Source organism: Brachyhypopomus gauderio, chromosome 13, assembly GCF_052324685.1.
Source record: "Brachyhypopomus gauderio isolate BG-103 chromosome 13, BGAUD_0.2, whole genome shotgun sequence".
NCBI classification, from domain to species: Eukaryota; Metazoa; Chordata; class Actinopteri; order Gymnotiformes; family Hypopomidae; genus Brachyhypopomus; species Brachyhypopomus gauderio.
In genome coordinates, this window is record NC_135223.1 from 4,419,659 (window position 1) to 4,439,778 (window position 20,120).

Consider the following 20,120-nt stretch of genomic DNA (forward strand, 5'->3'; position numbering starts at 1 on the left):
CTCTAAGATACAAGTAATTTGTTATGTCAAAGGTGTGATTGGTCAAAAAAGACAGGAGGCGTGGTTTCTCTCGGCCTAAACCCCTACATGCTTTATTTCATTTCTAGGTGTTGTCGAGCTCAAGAGCTAGACGGGGAAAATACACACAGCGCCCACACAAAGACAGACCCCACACACACACACACACACACACACACTCTCACACACACTCAGGCACTCACTCTCACACACACACACACGTTCTCTACCACCCCCCCCCCCCCCCCCCCAACACACACTTGTGTGTGGCCAAGCGTGCGTGGGGTCCGTGTAAGCAAGGCTTTAAATTATCAGAATATGAGTCAATCACTGCGCAAATAGAAAATGTATATGATATAGTAAGAAAAAAAAAGCTGTAAAATATCAGTTTACAATAATTCTTCACATTCAAAGGCTTTACATCTCAAAACATACACAGCAAGGCCCTCGAACATGACTTTAATCCAAATGATTTTCATATATTAGAATTTAAATAACACAGAGTAGGGCTTGAACAGAGAAGCCCAATAACCTTATACAAGAATAAAAATACAAAACCCGGATCCAAGAGTCACCTCGCTCTGCTCATCCTCCAAGTTCAATATTACATCAACTATACATCACAGTCATCAGTTTACCAACCAGGAAGAGGAGACACAATGTCATACGTGCACACTCACGCACGCACGTGTGCTTGGACACGTGCGCCCATACACGCATATACACATTCGCACGTGCCCATCTCCTTCCTGTTAAAAACACCCACGTGAGAGAAGGAACCACACGCACTCCAATCCATTTCAAGACAACTGTGCAATCATGCACGCATACACACCAACACACACATGCACGTGCGCGCACGCACACACGTGAGTGCATACACACACACACACACACACACACACACACACACACACACACCTGCCTCCATTCCGAAACACACACACAGTCATTATCCCATTGCAGACAATTTGAAGAAAAAAATTAACTAAAAATCAGTCGCGCAATTGGCTCAGGGCCTTGGGTGATGGATTACCCTCTAGAACTACATTACCCATAGTTCTGCAGTGATTGTTGTGGTTTGGTGATGATTCAGATGGAGCTATTTCCTGTAATGTAATTTGTTCAAAGAGTTTTGATTCAGAACACAAACAAATGTGAGGAGCAGGATCTCCCACCACAGAAATTCAATACCACATTCTCCAATCAGACCAGCCAGACCAGCTACTGTGGCCAATGAGGGCAAAGGACCTGCCTTAACTCTAAATACAGACCAATCAAACAGAGGGGACACACCCCCTGTATGCACTGAGACCCAGGGGTTAAAGATTGTGTGTTTATGAGACAGAGACTTTCAGAAGAGACAGAGAGATAGAATGAGAGAGAGAAAGACAAGTGAGATACAGCGAGACTCGAGTTAAAGTGACAAGGAGACACAAATTAGAAATCTGACTATACAAGAGGTGTGTATGTTCTGTGATTGGTCAAAGGCTGCTGGGGTGTGGCCGTAGGGGAGAGCTCCTATAGGCTGGGGCTCTGGTGTTTGTGGTAGATCTTCCTCCATACTTCCTGGATCTTCTTGCACCATTTATCAGCGTTGCCACTTGGGTCCATCAAATAGTAGGTCCGGTTCGGCTGTGGACAATCGTTTTAAAATCAGGACCGGTACAAGAGGCAGGTAACAAATCAACAAAAAGATTTTTAAAATAAAACAAACAAGATCAGATAAACACCTGCCCTGGATCGAACAACAAACGGGCACCTGTGATTGGACAGCAGCCGCCGAGTGACGGGAGTGCGGTTACCGTGTGAACGAAGAACGTTTTGAAGTTCTTGGCTTCGGGGCGGAGCTCTGGGGACCAGGGTATCTCTCCCTTCAGAACCTTGTTCACCGGGTCCACGTAGTACAGGTGGGGGCCTTCGGTCAGAAGCAGCTGGCGGCGTCGTGCGAACAGGCCCTGCGGTACAAGAGGGGCGGGGTCCACGCAGAGGGAGGAGTTAGACCCGGCGCATCTCGGGCGGGGGCGGGGTCCGGCGGGCGGGCCACTCACCTTGCGCTTGTCGACGGGGCCCATCTTAAGGATGAGGTTGTTCTCCACAAACTGGTGCCTGTGCAAAACAAACGGGAAGATGTAAGCGACACGCAGGACAAAGACGAGGCCGTGTGTGTGTGTGCGTGTGTGTGTGTGTTGCCCGCACCAAGGGTTCACGGCGCTCTGTTTGTCCAGCAGGAGGCGTTTCTCCTCTTCGCTGAACTGCAGGTCCAGCTCCATGCTGTTACTGTCCAGCTCATGAATATGGATGAACTGATCCACGCTGGGGGCGGGGTTACGTACAGGAAGGGGATTCTCAGTGGGCTCGTCTACAGAGGAGGTGGAGCCTGGAAGTGCCACCTGCATACTGCTAAACTGGCTTAAGAGATCATCATACTGAGAGAAAGAAAGAGAGAGAGAGAGAGAGAAAATGAGAGAGATAAATAACCAAAGAAAGAATATATGGGTTAAATGATTTGTCAGAGCTGGCTCTGAGCACGTGGTCTGAGCACGTTTACAGCCTGGAGGCCCCGGGTTCAAGACCAGGTGTGACTGTTGCCCTCAGCCGTGCCTACATGACTAATTAGCCTACTGCATAACCGTTGAGGAACACCGTTAGACATAAAGCAGTGTGAAAAGCGGGTAACATTACGGCTGCATCAGAATCAAGTGCCTATGCTTCCTGACACACTTCTCCGTTATTTTGGGTCACAGCACTAAAAATAAAAGTGAACTGACTAAGGAAAAGGATCAGAAAGCAACTAGCATTCTGGGTAAGTGTCAGGATGTCTCTTAAGAGACCTAGTACCTTTGTGTTTCTCCATAAAGGTACGGACAAAAGCAAATATATATCATTAAAAGGAAACACAGAGACCAAAGGCCTTTGTTTTTCTTCTAGCCCCTCCCCCGCGTGGCGTATGCAAACGGGGCTTACGTTGCCGTAGCAGTCCTCGTCGTCCTCGGACATGGCGGGCAGGTAGGGCGTGAGCTTGGGCGGAGTCTGCAGATGCAAGTCGTCCCAGCTGATTGACTCAAAGAAAGGGTGGGATTTCAGCGGCTCGTACCCGCCCATTTCCTCGCAGCCAATCCGCTTGCAGGGATCCAATAACTGCAGGATTTATTTGATTTTAAATAAATAAAGAGACACAAATATCAACGTTAGCTTCATGTTTCAGCATCATGTGGAATATTTGCTGTTGCCAAGGTAATGCAGGGTACGTGTTGAAAAGCAGCAGGAGATTCACTGTGGTCAGCATCTAAAATAAACCAGAGATGTTCACCAGGAGCAGCTCCACTAGATTCTTGGCTTTGGGGAAGAACTTCTCTGGAAACTCGTACTCTAACTTAATAATCTTCTGGAATATTAGATACTCATTTCTGAGAGAGGGAGAGGGAGAGAGAGAGAGAGAGAGGGAGAGAGAGAGAGACATCAATCAATCATGACAGCATCCACAATAACAGCAGTTGGCAGTTCTGCCCCAATAGTGTGGTGGTAGGTGGTCATGTCTAGGAGAGTGAACTTACCCTGCTCTGAATGGTGGCAACCCAGCGACCAACTGGTAAATAATGCAACCTAATGCCCAGAGATCCGAACTGTCCAAAAAAAAGTAGTTGGGGAGGGGGAGGGGAGAGATGACGCATCTTTATCTGGAAATCTAGACCTCACAGAGATGAGCACAACAGATGAACACGTAACGGACGCTGTGACGATCGTGCGCACGCACTTCTTACCTCTTGCACGCAGACTTCTCGGTGAGCAATTCGGGCGAGACGTACTGAGCCGTACCCACGAACGAGTTTGCACGAGCTACGGACGAAAGGGTGATTGTCTGAGCATCGGCTGATTCATATATGTGGCGCACACACACACACACGCGCGCCCCCCCCCCCCCCCCCCCCCGGGGCTGCACGGCAGGCTCGGTGCAGTTAGCAAAATGCCCGTCTGCCTCAGACTGTTGAGGATATATGGAATGACGCACTCCAAATCAAACTGGGAAGACGGACCGTAAAGGTCGTACGGTAACATAATACAGGCTCAGCGTCACGTGCCGAGCTCGGCTCCGCTGACATGCAGAAAGTGCAAACCCTCGCCATTACTCTGCAGACGCATTCTATGTGCTTCCCGTACTCACACTGATCTGGGAGCAGTCGATTCGCACGTTGCCAGGTGTTACGCAGTAGGGGTAGTGACTGCAGGCGTTCTGAACGCAGCTCCAGGACTTCCATGCATGTATGAAGCTGCAGTTCTGAGGGCTTAATGGGTCCATGGGTGCACCACACCATCATCTGGACATCACTTTAAACTTACGAAGTAACCCTAACAATCACTTTATCGGTCTGCACCCTGGAACGGCCAAGGGCTCTGGAGTCGAACTCTGCTCTGTTTCGGACCATGAAAGTGCAAGACCACGGCCGTGCGTGTGTGAGCGGTACCCTGCACACTCAGAAGCGTGGGTGTGTGGCGTGGGGAGGGAGGGGTGTTCCTCACCTTGCCTGCTGTCGGAGGACAGCTGCTTGGCTGTGCCGAAGTCTGTGATCTGAACGTGCATCTCCTCGCTGAGCAGAATGTTCTCCGGCTTCAGATCTCTGCAGGAACCAACCCAGAGACACAAACCTTAAATGTCAGCACGCTTGGGCACCCACGCAGACACCCAGGCCCCCACCCCAGGTGTCTGTCTCTCTCTCTCTCACACACACACACACACACACACACTTCCCAGCAGCACTGAAGCCGAAATCTGATGCAACTCAAACATCAGCATTTCATTTACATATCAAACGTTCGGTTAGCCCACAGTGAAAACGCTGCGGTAGCAGAGGAAATATAACTGTTTTCTGTGTGTGTGTGTGTGTGTTATCGTAATCATGTACACGTTTGTGTGTGTATGTACACACACCGTTATCCATTTCCAAAGAACAGAACCAGAATAGAACACACTCTAATCCAGTGTTCAATTTGACATGTCCAGTTGGCATAGTCAATAGTAAATCAAATAAATAAACATTTGTGGGTGTTTTTAAAGGCTGCTGATGCTGGATGGACACAAACGCCTCAGCTGTTACTCGAAATACGACGACGAAGATGATGATTGACAGTTCCGTTTAGCAAACGACCCACTGCTTTGGGGGAACTTATTCAGAATGTTTCTAGCCTAGATGATTCTTAGCACGAAATCGGCAATAACCCACGGCACTCTGCTCAGGCTGACTTACAAGCCTGCCCTCTTGTTTTGAACATACTTCTCTTCTCTCCCAAAACAAAGATGGCACTTCCAAACGACCGTCTCCTGCACCGTCCGGCTCGCAGAGAGACAAGCGGTGTGAGGCGCTTTTACAGGACGTCTGCCTCGGGTCAGGGGCGGCCGGAAACGCCACGTACGGCCGGGCTAACATGCCGCGAGCCCTCACCCTCAAACACTCACCTGTGGATGATGCCTTTCTTATGCAAGTACTCGAGCGCGCAGACGATCTCTGCCGAGTAGAAGCGCGTGCAGGTGTCGTCGAAGGAGCCGATCTTTCGGATGTATTTCAGCAATTCTCCATTTTTAGCATAGCTCAAACCGAAATCTGACCATGCGCTAAGAAAAACGTTATCAAACAGTACACATTTTATGTAAATGTGTGTGCGTTTTGTGCGGAAGACAGTGGGGAGGTTTAAACAGTAGTTATTTGAATTATTGTTAAATAACACATTCATTTTGATGTCCTGAGATTTTATTTAATATAGTAGCACGATTTGAACAGCTCTCTACACAATAGGGCTGTTATATCCAGACGGTGTTCCACAGAGCTGTCAGCACTGCACAGATGAGCAATGTTTTTCCCGCCTCACACTAGAGAGCAGGATTCTAGCAACGGGTTACATAACTACACTAACAATAATAAACTGAAGTACATGACACGCTGAACATTGGTGAAAGAGCTTCATCCATGAACAGTGACCTAGTGACAGCCTGCTTATCCAGGAGTAAAAGTGCTTCCTAAAGCACAGAGGCTGTACACGCGTGTGTGTGTATGTGTGTGGAGAGATGGAGGGAGAGGATACAAAGCTTCTCCTCGTCCTGGAACGTGAAGTAGAGTTTGACAAAGAAAGGGTGATCCAAAATGGACATCACGTCTCTCTCTCTCTTTACATACTGCGCCTTGTTCTCCTTCATGATATGACGCTTCACCAAGATCTTAACTGGAGAGAGCGAGAGAGAGAGAGCGAGAGAGAGAGCGAGAGAGAGAGATTCATAATTGTATGCCTGCACAGGCTTTGTGTTTTCAATATTATATTAGACTGGGAGAAAACCATGTTGTCCCCAAGTTTCTTAGCCCTTCCGTGCAGTAAACATGTACAAATAACTACTGAATTAAAGGAAGGATGATCCACACACAGTCCAGAAGAGGCCAATAAGCCAGCATCCCACCATGCTTAGGGCAGGAGGTCTCGTGTGTGAGGGTCACATGACCCCAGGAGGTGTTCCGCTGAGGCTCACATAGGCTGCCTTTACACCCACCATCAAGACAACACCTGGTGGTGGTAGAAGGCTGTAGATGGACGCCATCATTTGCAAATACATGAGATCGCTGACTGGAGTGACTTACTTGCATACTCCTTCCCTGTTGAATGCTCCTTGGCGAGGACCACCTAGCAGGAAGAGAGGAATCAACACCGATCAAGTACACAGATGACTGGAGCTGCAAATGATGAAATGGCTTTTCACATTCATCTAATGACCACATAAAACAGCCCAAGCGCTACAGACGGCTCTGAAGAGTTTAGGACATGAGAAGACAGGTGACCTGTGTGCGCGCGCATGTGTTTGTTCGTTCATATGAGTGTTTGGAATTCCGTGTTTTTACAGTTTCAGTAACAAGCAAGTTCATGTCTCTTTGCTGGAGTAAAAACAGCCATTTCGGTGTCATGGCCAAACAGAGACCTGGATTATGAATCCTGAAATTTAGGACGCACAGATCCGAAAATAATTTTACACTCACCCACCATGAGTACTGGGCCACCCTCTCTAATTACACGGAAAAGGAACCTTCCAGAAAAAGACTGGGAGGCTAACTGGGCAAAAACCCGATGGGAAAAAGAAATCGCTGGGAGAGAAGCAGGTGGCGCAGAGCGTTGAGGCCGCAGGGGCCAGCGTCCCAACCGAAAACGCCAACGTAACGCAACGACAAAGAAACAAATAAACGAATGAATGGTAATCGAACCCAATCAGAATGAAAGCGGGGGCTGCTGGGAAGGAAAACGCAGGCCGGCCTCACAAACGGCCCATTCTGAGCGCGGCCGGTGGAGGATGACCATCGCATCTTCACCACACCAGAATCGGACCGTGCTTTCCCACAGTGCTTTAGCGCCGCAGAACGGGCCATTATCTGTCACAGCTGGCACAACTGGGTCACACTTTAATGAGCGTGCTTCGGTCCGCTGGGCTAATTATAACTCCGATTGGTACTTGCATAGAATTATCCGGTGGGAACTGGATAATTAAGACAACACTGAGATGAATTCAACATGCGTAGACCGCAGCTGATGTTTCCAGAATGAGCCGTGTCCCGTTCTAGGCCGAACGATTCCTCTCTCGCGATGTTGCATTTATTTGTACTTTTCAGTACATGCGAAGCCACTCCCAGGACATTTCTTATCCGAGTGGGCTAGTGCTTGTCATGATAACAAAAGTTATTTTCATCGATACCAATGCCAAGTGATGAATTTCGATACTGAAACACCACACTGTTGTCGGGATGCCAAGCATTTTGTTTTGATACCGATAGCAAAGCATGAATTTCCATACACTCCTACAAAAGGGGAAGAATTCTCAAATGTCACTCTTGGGTTTTACTTCAAACCCAGACATTATTTTTGGAAAACCACAGTAATTTAGTGCTTATTATTACACACAAAAAATTAAATAACAGAATTGAAGGAAATATGCCAATAACCTAATCTGTGAGAACAAAGTCTTTATACAGTATGTATGGCTGGGCAATAGACAAACCTCTCTGTATAAAGTCATGTCTGTGACTTCCCTCTAACACAGATGCACATATTCATTCATCTCTATGGTGGGTAAAGAGGATGTTGTGGTGACGTGCCAAGTAGCGTATGCGTGGTTAAAAAGCCACTCCACAGTCAGGTGGCCATGCTTCCGATGCCCATATTTGCATACGATGTCATGCGCCCTATTCGGATTGGATTAGGTGGTCTGGGGACGTCTGCGACAGTTTAAACCTCAGCGATGAAACTCCTGTATTAAGGAAGAAACTTTGGGAGCCCCAAGACTCAAGAGAGAACCCATCTTCCATTGGGCATTTGGGTGCTTTAATGAGAGAACTGGCCTTTTTTTCCACTGGTGTAGTGTCTTTTTCCTCTGGATAATGGTCTACCAGGTAGTGTATCGAGTGGAATACTGGCCACCCAGGCAGAGAGACTTCATATAAAATTTTTTTGTTTTGCACTTCAGAAAAGTCTCTGGAGGACGAACGCAGTGAGACACCAAACACTGTCAGGAGCAGCAGTCCAAAACACTGTTTCTCCCCCAGCTTGAGGTGACCTCTGCGTGAGCAATCAAAAGTAAAGACAAAACCACAGAGAGCCTGAACAAGAGGACATTACTGCAGGACCCCGTGTAAAAGTAACTGCGTCAGAATGGGGCAACAAATGACCCTTTCAGCAGAAATGTAGGTTATGTGCCTGTGTTTTACCCCCTTCGATCTCTCTTTATTTCTCACGGACAACCGGGAAGAGAACGGGTCTCTCATTTGTCTCCCATTGAATTCCGCGAAAAGGTCAGGTGGTTTGTCCGAGAGACTGTGTCCAGGTTTGTGCGTGGCCTCCCTCTGCGAGACACTTTGAAGCAGAACTTGCGCAGAGGTGCCTCTGTATTTAGGAGACACGCCTCTGTCGTCCACTTTTGCGTCAAAATGTCTCCACGTTCCATTTTGTCCGCGAGTCGAGGATCTGCTGAAGCCGCTGTTGTCCTCGGGTGGAGCATCTGAGCAAAAGTCCAAACGTGGAACATGAATCCACGGATCATCTCGGCTCCCCTCACGCTCGCCACCGCCCATATTACAGACGGAGGGAGGGTGGAGGGTGGTTCAGGGAGTGAGGGTCATTTAGGGAGGGAAGGACATTTTCACAACATCTCTAGAAAACCTGAACCAAACGTGTCCGAGATGCAAGCCCGCAGTCCAGTATCCAGCAGCAGAGGCTGGAGATCCACACAGGAGCAACACAGGAGCTTCTCCAGCTTCACGCAGGCATGTGGTGTGTCCATGACCTACAGCCAATAACTGAGCTCTGCCTAGTTAATATAGACTATAATACCAGTGTATGTTGCTAGACATAAACGGCAATTAGCCTATATTGCATGATCTGGCACTTTAATTAGCATATGATGTGTGAAGTGGTATTGAAGGTTAGCTGCTACTAGCTTCAGCGTTTTCAGTAGTATTTCTGTGTACAACTGGTTTAATATTAACCTCTTCAAAATTGAACGACGTAAATTTATGTTTGCTGAGACCGGTTGTTAATCTGTTAAGTGACTGCATTCTTTCACATCATAACAGCACTCAGTTGTCACTACCTTGTATGAAAATGATATGGCGTTTCAAACATAACAAATGACCAGCTCACCACACAATCGCCTGCCTTAGTCACCGATGGTGTATCATTTACGCTATTGTCATTTGTGCATTATTCATCTATCAATATTTCAGTTGTATAATATCACGATTATTGTCAATATCAGTATATTGTGACACCCCTAATGTGTATGTGTTCTGTTGTACATAACAGGATTCTTCTACTGGTATTTCTAGATGCAGTTTTTTGATGTGTGAATGTTACACTATATAGAAAGAGCTTGCTCCTATGTGGTCCATGTATGTGTATGCTGTACCGTAGAGAAGGAGCCCTCTCCCAATATTTTGCCGAATTTAAAATCCTCGGGCCTCTTCTTGCGCGGTTGAACTGGCTGAGAGGGAGGGGCGGGACCTTCCATGCTGTTGCCGTGGAGACGAGGCGTGTCCTGCTGACCTCTTACCATGGATGGACAGGGGCAGAGACCAGAGGAGTGGAGGGGTGCGACATCATACTGAAAGAGAGAAAAAACAAACAAACAAACAAACACACAAGGGAGAGGAGGAAGTCAAATAAATAATCGTATAGTAAAAGAATAATAACCTTAACCCACTGACGGAAATATTGTGACGATCCTACTGTTGTGCGTTTACAAGAGTGGTGTTTACCATACGAGCCCCTCAAAAGGTACTGACCATCCCTTTGAATTTATGGAAGTAGATTAGTCGAAGATAGAGAAATGTGAACACTGAGCCATTGTCAAACGTCTTGGTGCCTCTAAATTCAGCGACTCCTAAACAAGAGCGTCTCGTAAGATACAGCGAGGCCATGTGGAACTGTGGCACAAGCGTCTCTGAAGACCGCATTCACAGGTCAAAAATATCCAAACACTGTCCAGGAAGAAGTCCTGTTTGACAAGAGAAGACCAATCAAACACGGTCCTAAACCTAGGCCCCGCCTCCATCACCTCAAGGAATGGTGCTGATAGAAGAATGGAGCTGGTTTGACATATTTTGACGGGTGTAGCAGAGCTACAGTTCTGCGTGGTTGTATTCGGTACTGCCACAAAACCGGCTTCCACCAGCAATGTCAGGCAGCCTCGTCAAGATGGGTGGAGAAGACAACCAATGAAGAACTGCCACGATACTCTAACTGGGACAGCTTTCCTGCTAAATTACGTTGGCTAATCCTACAGCAGCCATTATTCAATTAATCTGACCTCCATCATTTATCCTACTTAAAATGATATAGATATATTTATTCAGACTCGGTACTTACAAATAATAAAGTGCACCAGATGGATGAAAATGGACTGGTTCAAGCAGTTATGGATTGGGATTACACCAATCTACAGATTACAACAATCAACCTCAAGGAGGATGCAGATGTAGGGAAGAGGCAGATCTTAATATACCCCAGCACATATGGCTAAAGGCACTTATTACAAATCAGACATTTTGCCAATCAGCCCATCTAATTAAGGCAGTAATGCCTTAATTGGTACATTGTCGCTGGATTCAATGATGGCGAGTTGCATCGGATCATGTGACTTAGTCAGCTAGCTAAGCATCTCACAATGCAATGAATGTACACATGATGAGAGACAGACAGTTCACAGACTACCTAATCCCATAGGCAGTCAAACGCATTTCTTTCCACTGAATAACAGAACAGTTTGTATCCCACAGGCTGGCTGCTGACTAATCCTCCATATATGAGGTTTTTTTGCGGTGTGGGAGAGTTGATTTTACCGTCACCGACATGAGCTCAAAGGTTCAACTGTCTGGTGTGTTTACTAAGCAGCACACAGGACAAGGTAAGCAGCTCAGGAAACACAGGTGACACCTGGTATCCGTGAAACCACAACTCAAAGAAATGTGTCCGATACGCTTACTGCAGCCATAGAAAGCAATTTATTCCGATTCAACTCCAAGACCAACCAAATCAATGCGCTTACGTTAACGTTAAATAACTTCATCACTCTGCCTGTGGTGCTACACATACCAACACCAGAATTTACATGAGATGGAGCTTAGGAGATGCATGCAGACGTGAGAACATGAAACACTTGTGCAGTGTAAGGCAGAGTCTAGTGGAAGTAACACACGCCACCAATGGGACTAGAAGATGAATTTGGTGTGGGGAGCCTAGATTTGTAAAACATCATGTTCATCATGGTCTGCTATGACTTTTCCATCTCGATCGAAGGTAAGAACATGGCACCCAGGCACAGGCCCCTCGACTACCTAGAACGATCCCAGAAAACAGAAGTAAATTGGGCACACAAGCCATACGCTTACGACAAAGTAGGAAGAACACAAAGTTGCATTTTAAAGGCACACATTTGTTATTATTGTTGTTGTTTTTTACACTTTCTAGCTTTTCGAACATCTATGTGTAACAAATGACTCAATGCCTCAACACTTTGGTCCAGTTTATACAACTAGGGTACAAATTTCCTTTTGCGTTTCGTGGACACTATTATATAGGGCTGTCTGATCCACGTCCTGGGTTTTCTGTGACCTAAGTATATGGGAACATGCGTCATGATGGAACATTTGCTTTCTGGAGACAAGCAAGTGGGTTTGCATCATCTGAAGTGTGTCATGACGACGTGTACTCAAAATGGATCATTTTGAGGATTGTGAAACACAAGCGCTTTTCTCAGAATACTCACAAGCATTTCATGGAACTGCATATTCTACCGAGAGCACGCCATGTAAACGCCACTACACGGGGGCAAACTCACCCAGAAACCTCAACCCAAATCCATATCTGCCAGCACATGTCAAGTGAATCACGTGATCACGACACACACGAGTGTGTCACGGAAATATAGCCGAATAGTGCCCAATCTCAAGTGATATGTATTGCTGCCAAGGCCATAAACGCGCTGTTTTTGCATATATAGGAGACGCTGTAGACGTAAAATGAGGAAAACAAGCAAATACAGTTATATTTGTGCTTGGTGTGGATGCCAGAGTGCTCAGGCATCGCGCTTGGCGGGGTGGGGCGTCGGGATTCACCGCATTTTTCCTCACGAATTCCTTAAAAGGTCGACCGGGAGACCGGCAACACGGCCTGCCACTGTGCCGCGTCCCCGTTTGACGCTCGTACGCTCACGAAAACGACTCGGTCGGCCGACGTTTTGTTATACGACGCGGCCCGTTTTTTTTATCGAGAGCGATATTCGTAGCGCAGCAGTTAAAATGTCACGAATTGCACTTGAAGTCAAAAGTCCAGTCAAGCCAACACCACTCGGCTAACCCGGCCTCTCTCAATCCAACATGTCCAGCCAGTACAGCCAGCTAACCGTGCCGGGAAACCGGCAGTTAGTTCACACTCAAACGGGACATCCGTGGTAAAACGTCCACGGTGGAATTTATAATTATAACAAAAAACAAAGAATAGCGAATGTGGCGAAGGAGACTAGGCGTAAGCTGAGAAGGCCAAACTGTGCTAACGCCGAGCTAGCTCGCCAGCTAATACGCTAGTGGGTTTGGGTGTTATTGCCAATGAGGCTAGCGGGATGTAGCCGGCTAGCCCGCGGAGACAAGCTAAACTGGTGGGAAACGAGCGCAGCTGGTTGTCTACGCGGGCGGGGGGAGAGGTGATCCCGGCTACGGTTAAAAACACAACCCCGCGACGCCGTCACGTTTGGTCAAGGGCGAGACGCGACTCGGAGGTTCCCCTGAAACGAGCTGTCACAGCCCGGTGGTTAACTCCAGCACCGGGGGGGATCAGCCCGGCGACTTCACCGCTCGGCTAGCCGTCGAGCCCCGGAGAGAAGGGGACCCGACCGTTTGTTTTGCCGCAATTAGCCAGCTGGTCGCGCCGCCAAGCTCTCGAGGTAGAAAGGGTGACGCTAAATAAGAAAATGTTAGGCGCCAATTCAATGAAACCCAACGACTAGTAACTACACGGCCGGAATTAAACAACGCGTTCCCGGGGTTGAGTGAAACAACAGCGTCCCAGTAACCACGGCGGTAGCGTTAGCATTAGCTTAGCGGTTAGCATGAGCTTAGCAGCATGCTAACGCTGCTAGCCAGCCAGTTATCGAACGTTACCTTTAGCCGCCGAGGTTGAAACGGGAGGCCTTAGGAAAATGTTGTCTAGCAGCTGCCGTACGTTACGCGCCGATCAACGGCTTCGAATCAGCATCGGGAAGACAACTCTAATACTCACGATTTGACTTGTGGCTCTTGCCATGGAAGTTTTCCGCGAGTATTTATTTGGATTAAATAATTATGGAGCCTGCAGTCATGGCCGCCTCTGCGCCTTCATTTTACAGCTGTGACGTCATTCCACAACAATGTTACCGCAGTCGAGAGGCGCGGGCGCGTCCCTTGCGCGCGCCCCCACGCGGCCACGTTCGACACTCGAACATTTAAAACCGCTCTCAAACGGTCGCCGACGTCCGTTACGCCGGTGATTTAACGAGAGGATGTCTGATGAGTATTGATGGACGGCTTTCGAAGCTGATATAAGTGCTTTAAAAACTACCTACAAATGCGCCCAGAAAACGTGTGTTTGATTCTGTAGCGCTACATTCAAACTCCTCCACTTAAGAGGTTGACAAAGTATTACCTCAACAACTGTTGAAAAATGGCTCGTTTTAAAGGTAACTCAGTTACCTGTAAAATTACAAGGTAACTCTTATTTTAAACAGCACTTAACAACATGAACATAAGTTTGTGATATTCTTTTTGAGATAGGCGTATATAAAATATATTTTTTAGCCAACAGCATGCAGTCCAATTGTTGTCAACAAAACATGAAACAATTAAACACAAAAAAGTAATACAATAATTAGTAACTAAATATGAACAACCAAAATATAGTTAAATGTATACTTAATTAAAAAACAGTATGGTTTGAAATAATTTAGAAAAGTACAGATCCATCAATATACTTTTAAGTGTATATTACAGTGTAAATGTAACACCGCTGACATCAGTATTTTGATGGAAGATGCATTTCCAGGTGATGTATCAAAATGTTAGCTCATTATGCACATGGGTTGGGAACATGTTCTTTCATTCTTCTAAGACCTGTTCCTGCAATATTCAAATCTTAACTTCCAATAAAACAGCATGTCACCATTAAAAGGCAACATTAAAGGACAGCATTGTGTCTGGAGACAAGATAGAGGAAGCTAAAAAAAAAAAAAAAAGTGTTGAATTGCTTTTCAGTTGAACACTGCACTGGCTTTAATGGCAGACAGCATGTCCTACACATTTTTTGTTTCATTCACATTTGCAGTTTTGTCTTAAAATTTAAATCTAAAAACATCACATAATAATTAGTGGGTAATATAATGTTAATTCTGAGGTTTTGCCAATGCCCCAGTAAAACCAGAGTGTTTTGTATTAAAACTACCGGTAATCTTTTATGAAACATCCAATAGAAAAATCTAAAATCTATGACAGTTCCTGCAGCATTTTCTGAAAAGCAGCTTTTGCATCATTTTTTTCAGTACTGATGCCCACTGGTTCTAAATTAAATCTCATAACACATTAATTAAAAATAAAGAAAGAAGCAGGCCTTTTAGCTGCTCTGTATACGACATGCTATTACCAAAGCAGATCATCACACTAGGGGGTCTTCAATAAACATGCGTGTTACAAACCTAAAACATACACCTCGTAATCAGGAGCTATGAACTCAAGTTTTCTGAACAAATTAATCTTTTACTGCTTTTTAAAAACATTGTTCCATTTATTAACAAATAACAGAACGTTTGAAGTTCTATAAACAGCACAATATTACCCTTCCTACTGTAAGCACTCCCAAATAACAGCCCTTTACTTCTGAGATTCAAACTTTTCTATTATCTTTAGACACCAACTGGTCCAAACTGGTTTCACACACCTAATGGTGTCGATGCCCACAGCAATGCCAACACAGCCCATGTGCACGAGGCTGGCATCCGTTTACCGGTGAGCTCTCTGAGGGCCGGGTTCATGACCACGGCACGGCGGGGAGTAAAGCAGTCCAGTCAGACGCATGAGAAACCACATGACTGTTCCTCCAGGACCTTCGGTCCATTCCGTAACCCCCTCCTGCTCCATTTTCATTTACTGTGATCGTGATGTACAGGAGGAGGCTCCTCCTCTTCACTGCTGCCCTCTTCCACTTTCTCCTCTTCATCATCTCTCTCCTCATCCTCTTCAGACGTCTCCGCCCCATCACTTTCGGTGTCATCCTCTTCCTCTCTGCACGCACATATGCGTACATACCCACATGCAGAAATAAAAATCATTCAGAAAATATGTATAAACAATACAAGCACATTTTCAAAGCATATAACAGTGCAGAGAGTTGAGAGGTGGTTCTTACCCCACAGGCCTGTTGAGGTTCAGAAATTCTCTACCAGAGTCCACATCAAAAGGATCTGGAGGAAAACACACATACGAGCAAAGCTCAAGTCATTTATATTCTACTCCACAAGGGGTAGAAAACACTGACGAATATCAAGAACAGAAATGCAAGGTTACAGGTTGTCTTTACGCTTTAAAGCAGATACCTTGCTCCTCCTCTGTGGGGGCGGAGCTTAAGTATTCTTTCTCCACTGTGAGCAGCTCCTCCTCAGACTTGCTAGCTGCATAACGTTCTAGAAGTGTCTTATTGAGTTGGAGAAAGCCCAGACCCCATTTGAATTTTTTCAGCAGGAGAACGGCCAAGTCCTGAAAACCTGTCATATCAAAACAATTCTTACATTTCCTCAAGAGAAACGTGGTGTTCAGAAGATCTCTCACACACACACACACACACACACACACACACACACACACACACACACACACACACACACACACACACACACACACATTGTTGCTTACCCACAATGCAGAAAGTGGCAGCATAAGCTTCCACGCAGCTTAGCTTGCAGGGTTTGCCATAGTTCACGGGATTCGCTGCCACCAGATAGGGCAGCAGCCGTGGGTGGGAGCCAATCATCTTACTGAAGGGAGTGTCCTCGAGCCTTGCCCACGAACAGTCAATTACTGCAACTCCAGCCTTAGCCACAATCTCCCTGACAATCAAGAAACAGCAGTTACCAAGAAAAAATACTGACCATACCAAGAACACTAACCCAGATGTAGGCACAAATGCATCAAAAACTACCAGAAGTAGCATAATAAACCAGAGGTTAGTATTAAACATGCAATCCATCAATTTACCAGCTTGTTTACAGTTAATAAAGAATACATTCAAAACACTAAGTACCAGTACAATGTCTTAACAATGATTATGACACAACATGCAATGTGGTATAGATGTAGACTGAAAGTTCACGATAAAACCTATGAATGAATCTCCATAATGCATAATAATACTGGCTATTTTACAGAACAGGCCATCAATCCTAAAGTGTTAATTTATTTGGAAACAAAAAGTGAGCAGAGAAATAAATATGTGTGAGTACCGGCTGTAATAATTTGAAGGATACCAACGTGAGAAACTATTATGGCAACACATGCATACAGGCACCATCTGGACTGCACCTAACCGAAGGAACGTGGAGGTGGGGCTTACCTGTCCGCAGGTGAGACGTATTTGGTGCCCATGGGACTGAGGACGAGTCCGTTGAAACGCTGGTTCAGGCGGAGGCATCGCACCAAACCTTTCCGAGCCAGTTTGCGTCCGGTGCAGCGTTTAGGGTCACAGTGACCCAGTTCCCACATGGCCAAAGGGCATGGCAACTTCACACAGCCGGCGCCCTCCAGCGACGCCGCTTCACTTGCTGAAACACACGTCCATGTGTGGTGTGCGTAAAAACACAAAGGGAGGCACTTTGAAACCCTGATGTCATTTCTACTGTACTTTTACCAAAATATTACACCAGCCAGCTAAAATCTCGACCTAAACATCCATCTAACTCGCTTAATTAGGCGAGAACGTTAGCTTTATACATTAAATAAACACTTAAAGTTGTTTTCTACCTTGAGAGTATGTTGAGAGCGTCCAAGCCACAAATACCCACCTTGCAAAACCTCGTGCATTTCTTCAGTGAAAGTCTCTAAAGACTTTCCTTTCATTTTATGACGCCTGTCTTTCCCCCTGTTTATGAGCCGTTCCTTCTGCCCCTGTTTCTTTCGCCCCATTGCTAAAAGCTCCTGGTTAGCTACCCAGTCAGTTGTCCAGTTGTCGACTCGTTACATCAGACACACCAGAATAACAGGTTAATATAGTCAACAATAACAGAAGAGGCTCGTAACAGAACGGCTATGACGTAAATGATGGGAGCCGTGTGCTGGCGCGTCGCGGAGCAATGACGTGAACGTGACGTGGACCCCACTATGAATGAGGTCGGCAGAGCGCGCCAATAAAATAATTCCGACAGCGCGTAATCACATTGAAATAAAGTGTATTACAGTTTGTCCATATAGCCTGCGGACAAAATACCAAACAACTTTTATTTAGTATTTTTTAGTGTAAAATCTGAAGCAAGCACAATCTGTCTATTGTACACAGAATTGTATTTCGGTACATACTTGAACAATGGGACCACGTTCAGTGAGAATAGATTGCAAACTGAATCAACGTATACAGCACATGAAAGGCAACTGTTAGTTTATCAACCTGTAGTCACCCTAGACTAAATCTTTTTTAGAAATGTTTTTAATTATATTTTAAAAATTCATTATTTTTAATTAATACCGACAATTAATGGTCTACAATGTAACAGCCTACATTTGCCAGCAATGACATTTATTATCTTGATGTCAATTCTATGCCTCTTTTACCCCTACCATCCATGAGTACATGAGAAATCGTTACTTTGGCTTTTTTTTTTTTTGTTGAAAGATTAATCTGCGATACAAATGTACAGAATCTGAGATTAATCTGAATACAGAATCTACTAACGTGATCATGACGTCAGGGAGTCACGTGATCAACAACGGCAACATGGCGATGCCTGCTGAAATAAACAAGGAAATGTAACCTAGTCCCTTAAATCTTCCCAGTAAAAGTTAAAAGTTTTGGCAGTCATGCGGTGTTTAGATGCTGGACGACATCTGCCATGGCTGACATTCCTGGGTAAGTCGTCCGTAACTGTGTTAAGTCTGAATTTGTCTGCTGTACCACGGCGTTTGCTTGAGCTGATCAATATAAGGTTAGGTAGCTCACGTGAGCTGTATGTATGAACATATACATTACTACAGAAGACCTAGATCTGAATTATGTTCTCAAACAAATAGAGGTTTTAGACTAACAAATGAAAACTGTGAGTAGATTGTAGACAAGCAATCACTGTACTGAATATTAAACTGTTGTATGTTGTAGTGTCGGTTGTATTCTGTGGAAAAATGAAGATTGTAGAAGAGCCAAATACATTTGGGTGAGTTTCACTCTGGCGTGCAATTTTTATCTGAGCACATACATAGTAAACATCAGGAAGCTCCTCAAGATTTCACTGTAACAGGATGTACGTCGCTGAACTGATCGATTTCTGTTTTGCTTGCATACACCAAGTCCTCCTATACTGAACAGTGTGACCGAATCTGACTCCCTCTTACTGTCTCCAGCTTGAACAACCACCTCCTGGCGCAGGGCAGCCGTTTGCAGCCGAGGGTCAGTCCATCTGGCGTGTCTGGACCTCCTCATCTGTGGAAGCTGGCCGGGAAATGCTTCAGCTATACAGAGTCCACGTCAGTAGTCTTTTAAAGTCAGCTACAGTGTGATTGTGTCTCTATGTGTTTATGATTGTTGCTTTGTGTGGAAGATGGTGTGCAGTTTTTCTAACGATCTCTTTATTGCAATATTTCAAAACGTGCATCAAAATATTAATCAGAAACAAATAAAAAGTAGATGTTTCCATTTGATCATTAACATGATATTGCAGAAAAACAAAATAAGTGAAAACAAAATTGCTCACGTCAAACAATCTGCTCAGTGTCGGACTGACAGAGTAGCACATGCGGTATTTTTCAGATCTCTCCTCTTACTTTTGAGGATATTTATTAAAAATTTAAAAATCAAAATTAATTTCATTGCATGCATTACAGAACAGTTATTATATTTTTTGTCTCTTATGCTTACCCCATTAGAAAATATGATATAGTCCTGTAATGAAACCACATTATAAATTGATAGTTACCTTTAATTAAAGAAAAGAAATAAGCTGGGATACAGTAACAAATTATTGTAATTCCATTTATGTTTTTGAATCTAATTCAAAAGTCAGAGAATTCAAGAACGTGATTACCTCTATCATGTAATTTGTGAATGAATGAAATCTTTCTCTAATGGTCATAGATTGTAAGAGTAGTGGCTTTTGCTTATTTGTGATAGAAGGATTTTTTAAAGAATCTTTAAATCCAACAAAACTTAGTAGTTTGTTATATACTTATATAGTTTAACGAGTATAACGAGAGTGATAAAGTTGAAGACAAATTTCCTATCTGCCCTTTTATTAAGAACACTGGCTTTATGTATGATGGTTATTACTGAAATGGATGACTGAAGTCAACATGCCCCTATTAGGA

General features: G+C 45.1%; 3 protein-coding genes across 8 annotated transcripts in view; 1 reads left to right on the plus strand and 2 right to left on the minus strand.

Annotated features, from left to right (window-relative positions):
• Positions 1-58: 58 nt before the first annotated feature.
• Positions 59-13,942, minus strand: pdpk1b (3-phosphoinositide dependent protein kinase 1b). Its single transcript, XM_076970370.1, has 14 exons — positions 13,813-13,942; positions 9,947-10,141; positions 6,642-6,684; positions 6,097-6,234; positions 5,474-5,618; positions 4,540-4,637; positions 3,783-3,858; positions 3,576-3,644; positions 3,332-3,428; positions 2,986-3,159; positions 2,218-2,447; positions 2,070-2,127; positions 1,824-1,976; positions 59-1,653 (listed from the first exon to the last, which is right to left on the minus strand). Exons 1-14 carry the CDS (start codon positions 13,834-13,836, stop codon positions 1,540-1,542), a joined length of 1,614 nt encoding a protein of 537 aa, XP_076826485.1. The 5' UTR covers positions 13,837-13,942; the 3' UTR covers positions 59-1,539.
• An 870-nt stretch (positions 13,943-14,812) lies between these two features.
• tsr3 (TSR3 ribosome maturation factor) lies at positions 14,813-17,903 on the minus strand. The gene is made up of 6 exons (XM_076970371.1): positions 17,615-17,903; positions 17,167-17,374; positions 16,470-16,663; positions 16,154-16,321; positions 15,967-16,021; positions 14,813-15,842 (listed from the first exon to the last, which is right to left on the minus strand). The coding sequence occupies exons 1-6, from the start codon at positions 17,733-17,735 to the stop codon at positions 15,701-15,703; spliced, it is 888 nt and encodes a 295-aa protein (XP_076826486.1). The 5' UTR covers positions 17,736-17,903; the 3' UTR covers positions 14,813-15,700.
• Positions 17,904-18,508: 605 nt separating this feature from the next.
• Positions 18,509-20,120, plus strand: part of gnptg (N-acetylglucosamine-1-phosphate transferase subunit gamma) — a 4,978-nt gene continuing 3,366 nt past the window's right edge. For 4 of the 6 annotated variants that reach the window (XM_076970487.1, XM_076970488.1, XM_076970491.1 and 1 more), the window contains exons 1-3: positions 18,509-18,672; positions 18,919-18,973; positions 19,161-19,283. In XM_076970487.1, coding sequence (XP_076826602.1) covers positions 18,624-18,672; positions 18,919-18,973; positions 19,161-19,283 — 227 coding nt within the window. In that variant the 5' untranslated portion in view covers positions 18,509-18,623. The remainder of the gene's footprint in view (positions 18,673-18,918; positions 18,974-19,160; positions 19,284-20,120) is intronic. The other 2 variants (XM_076970489.1, XM_076970490.1) reach the window with 1 other exon arrangement.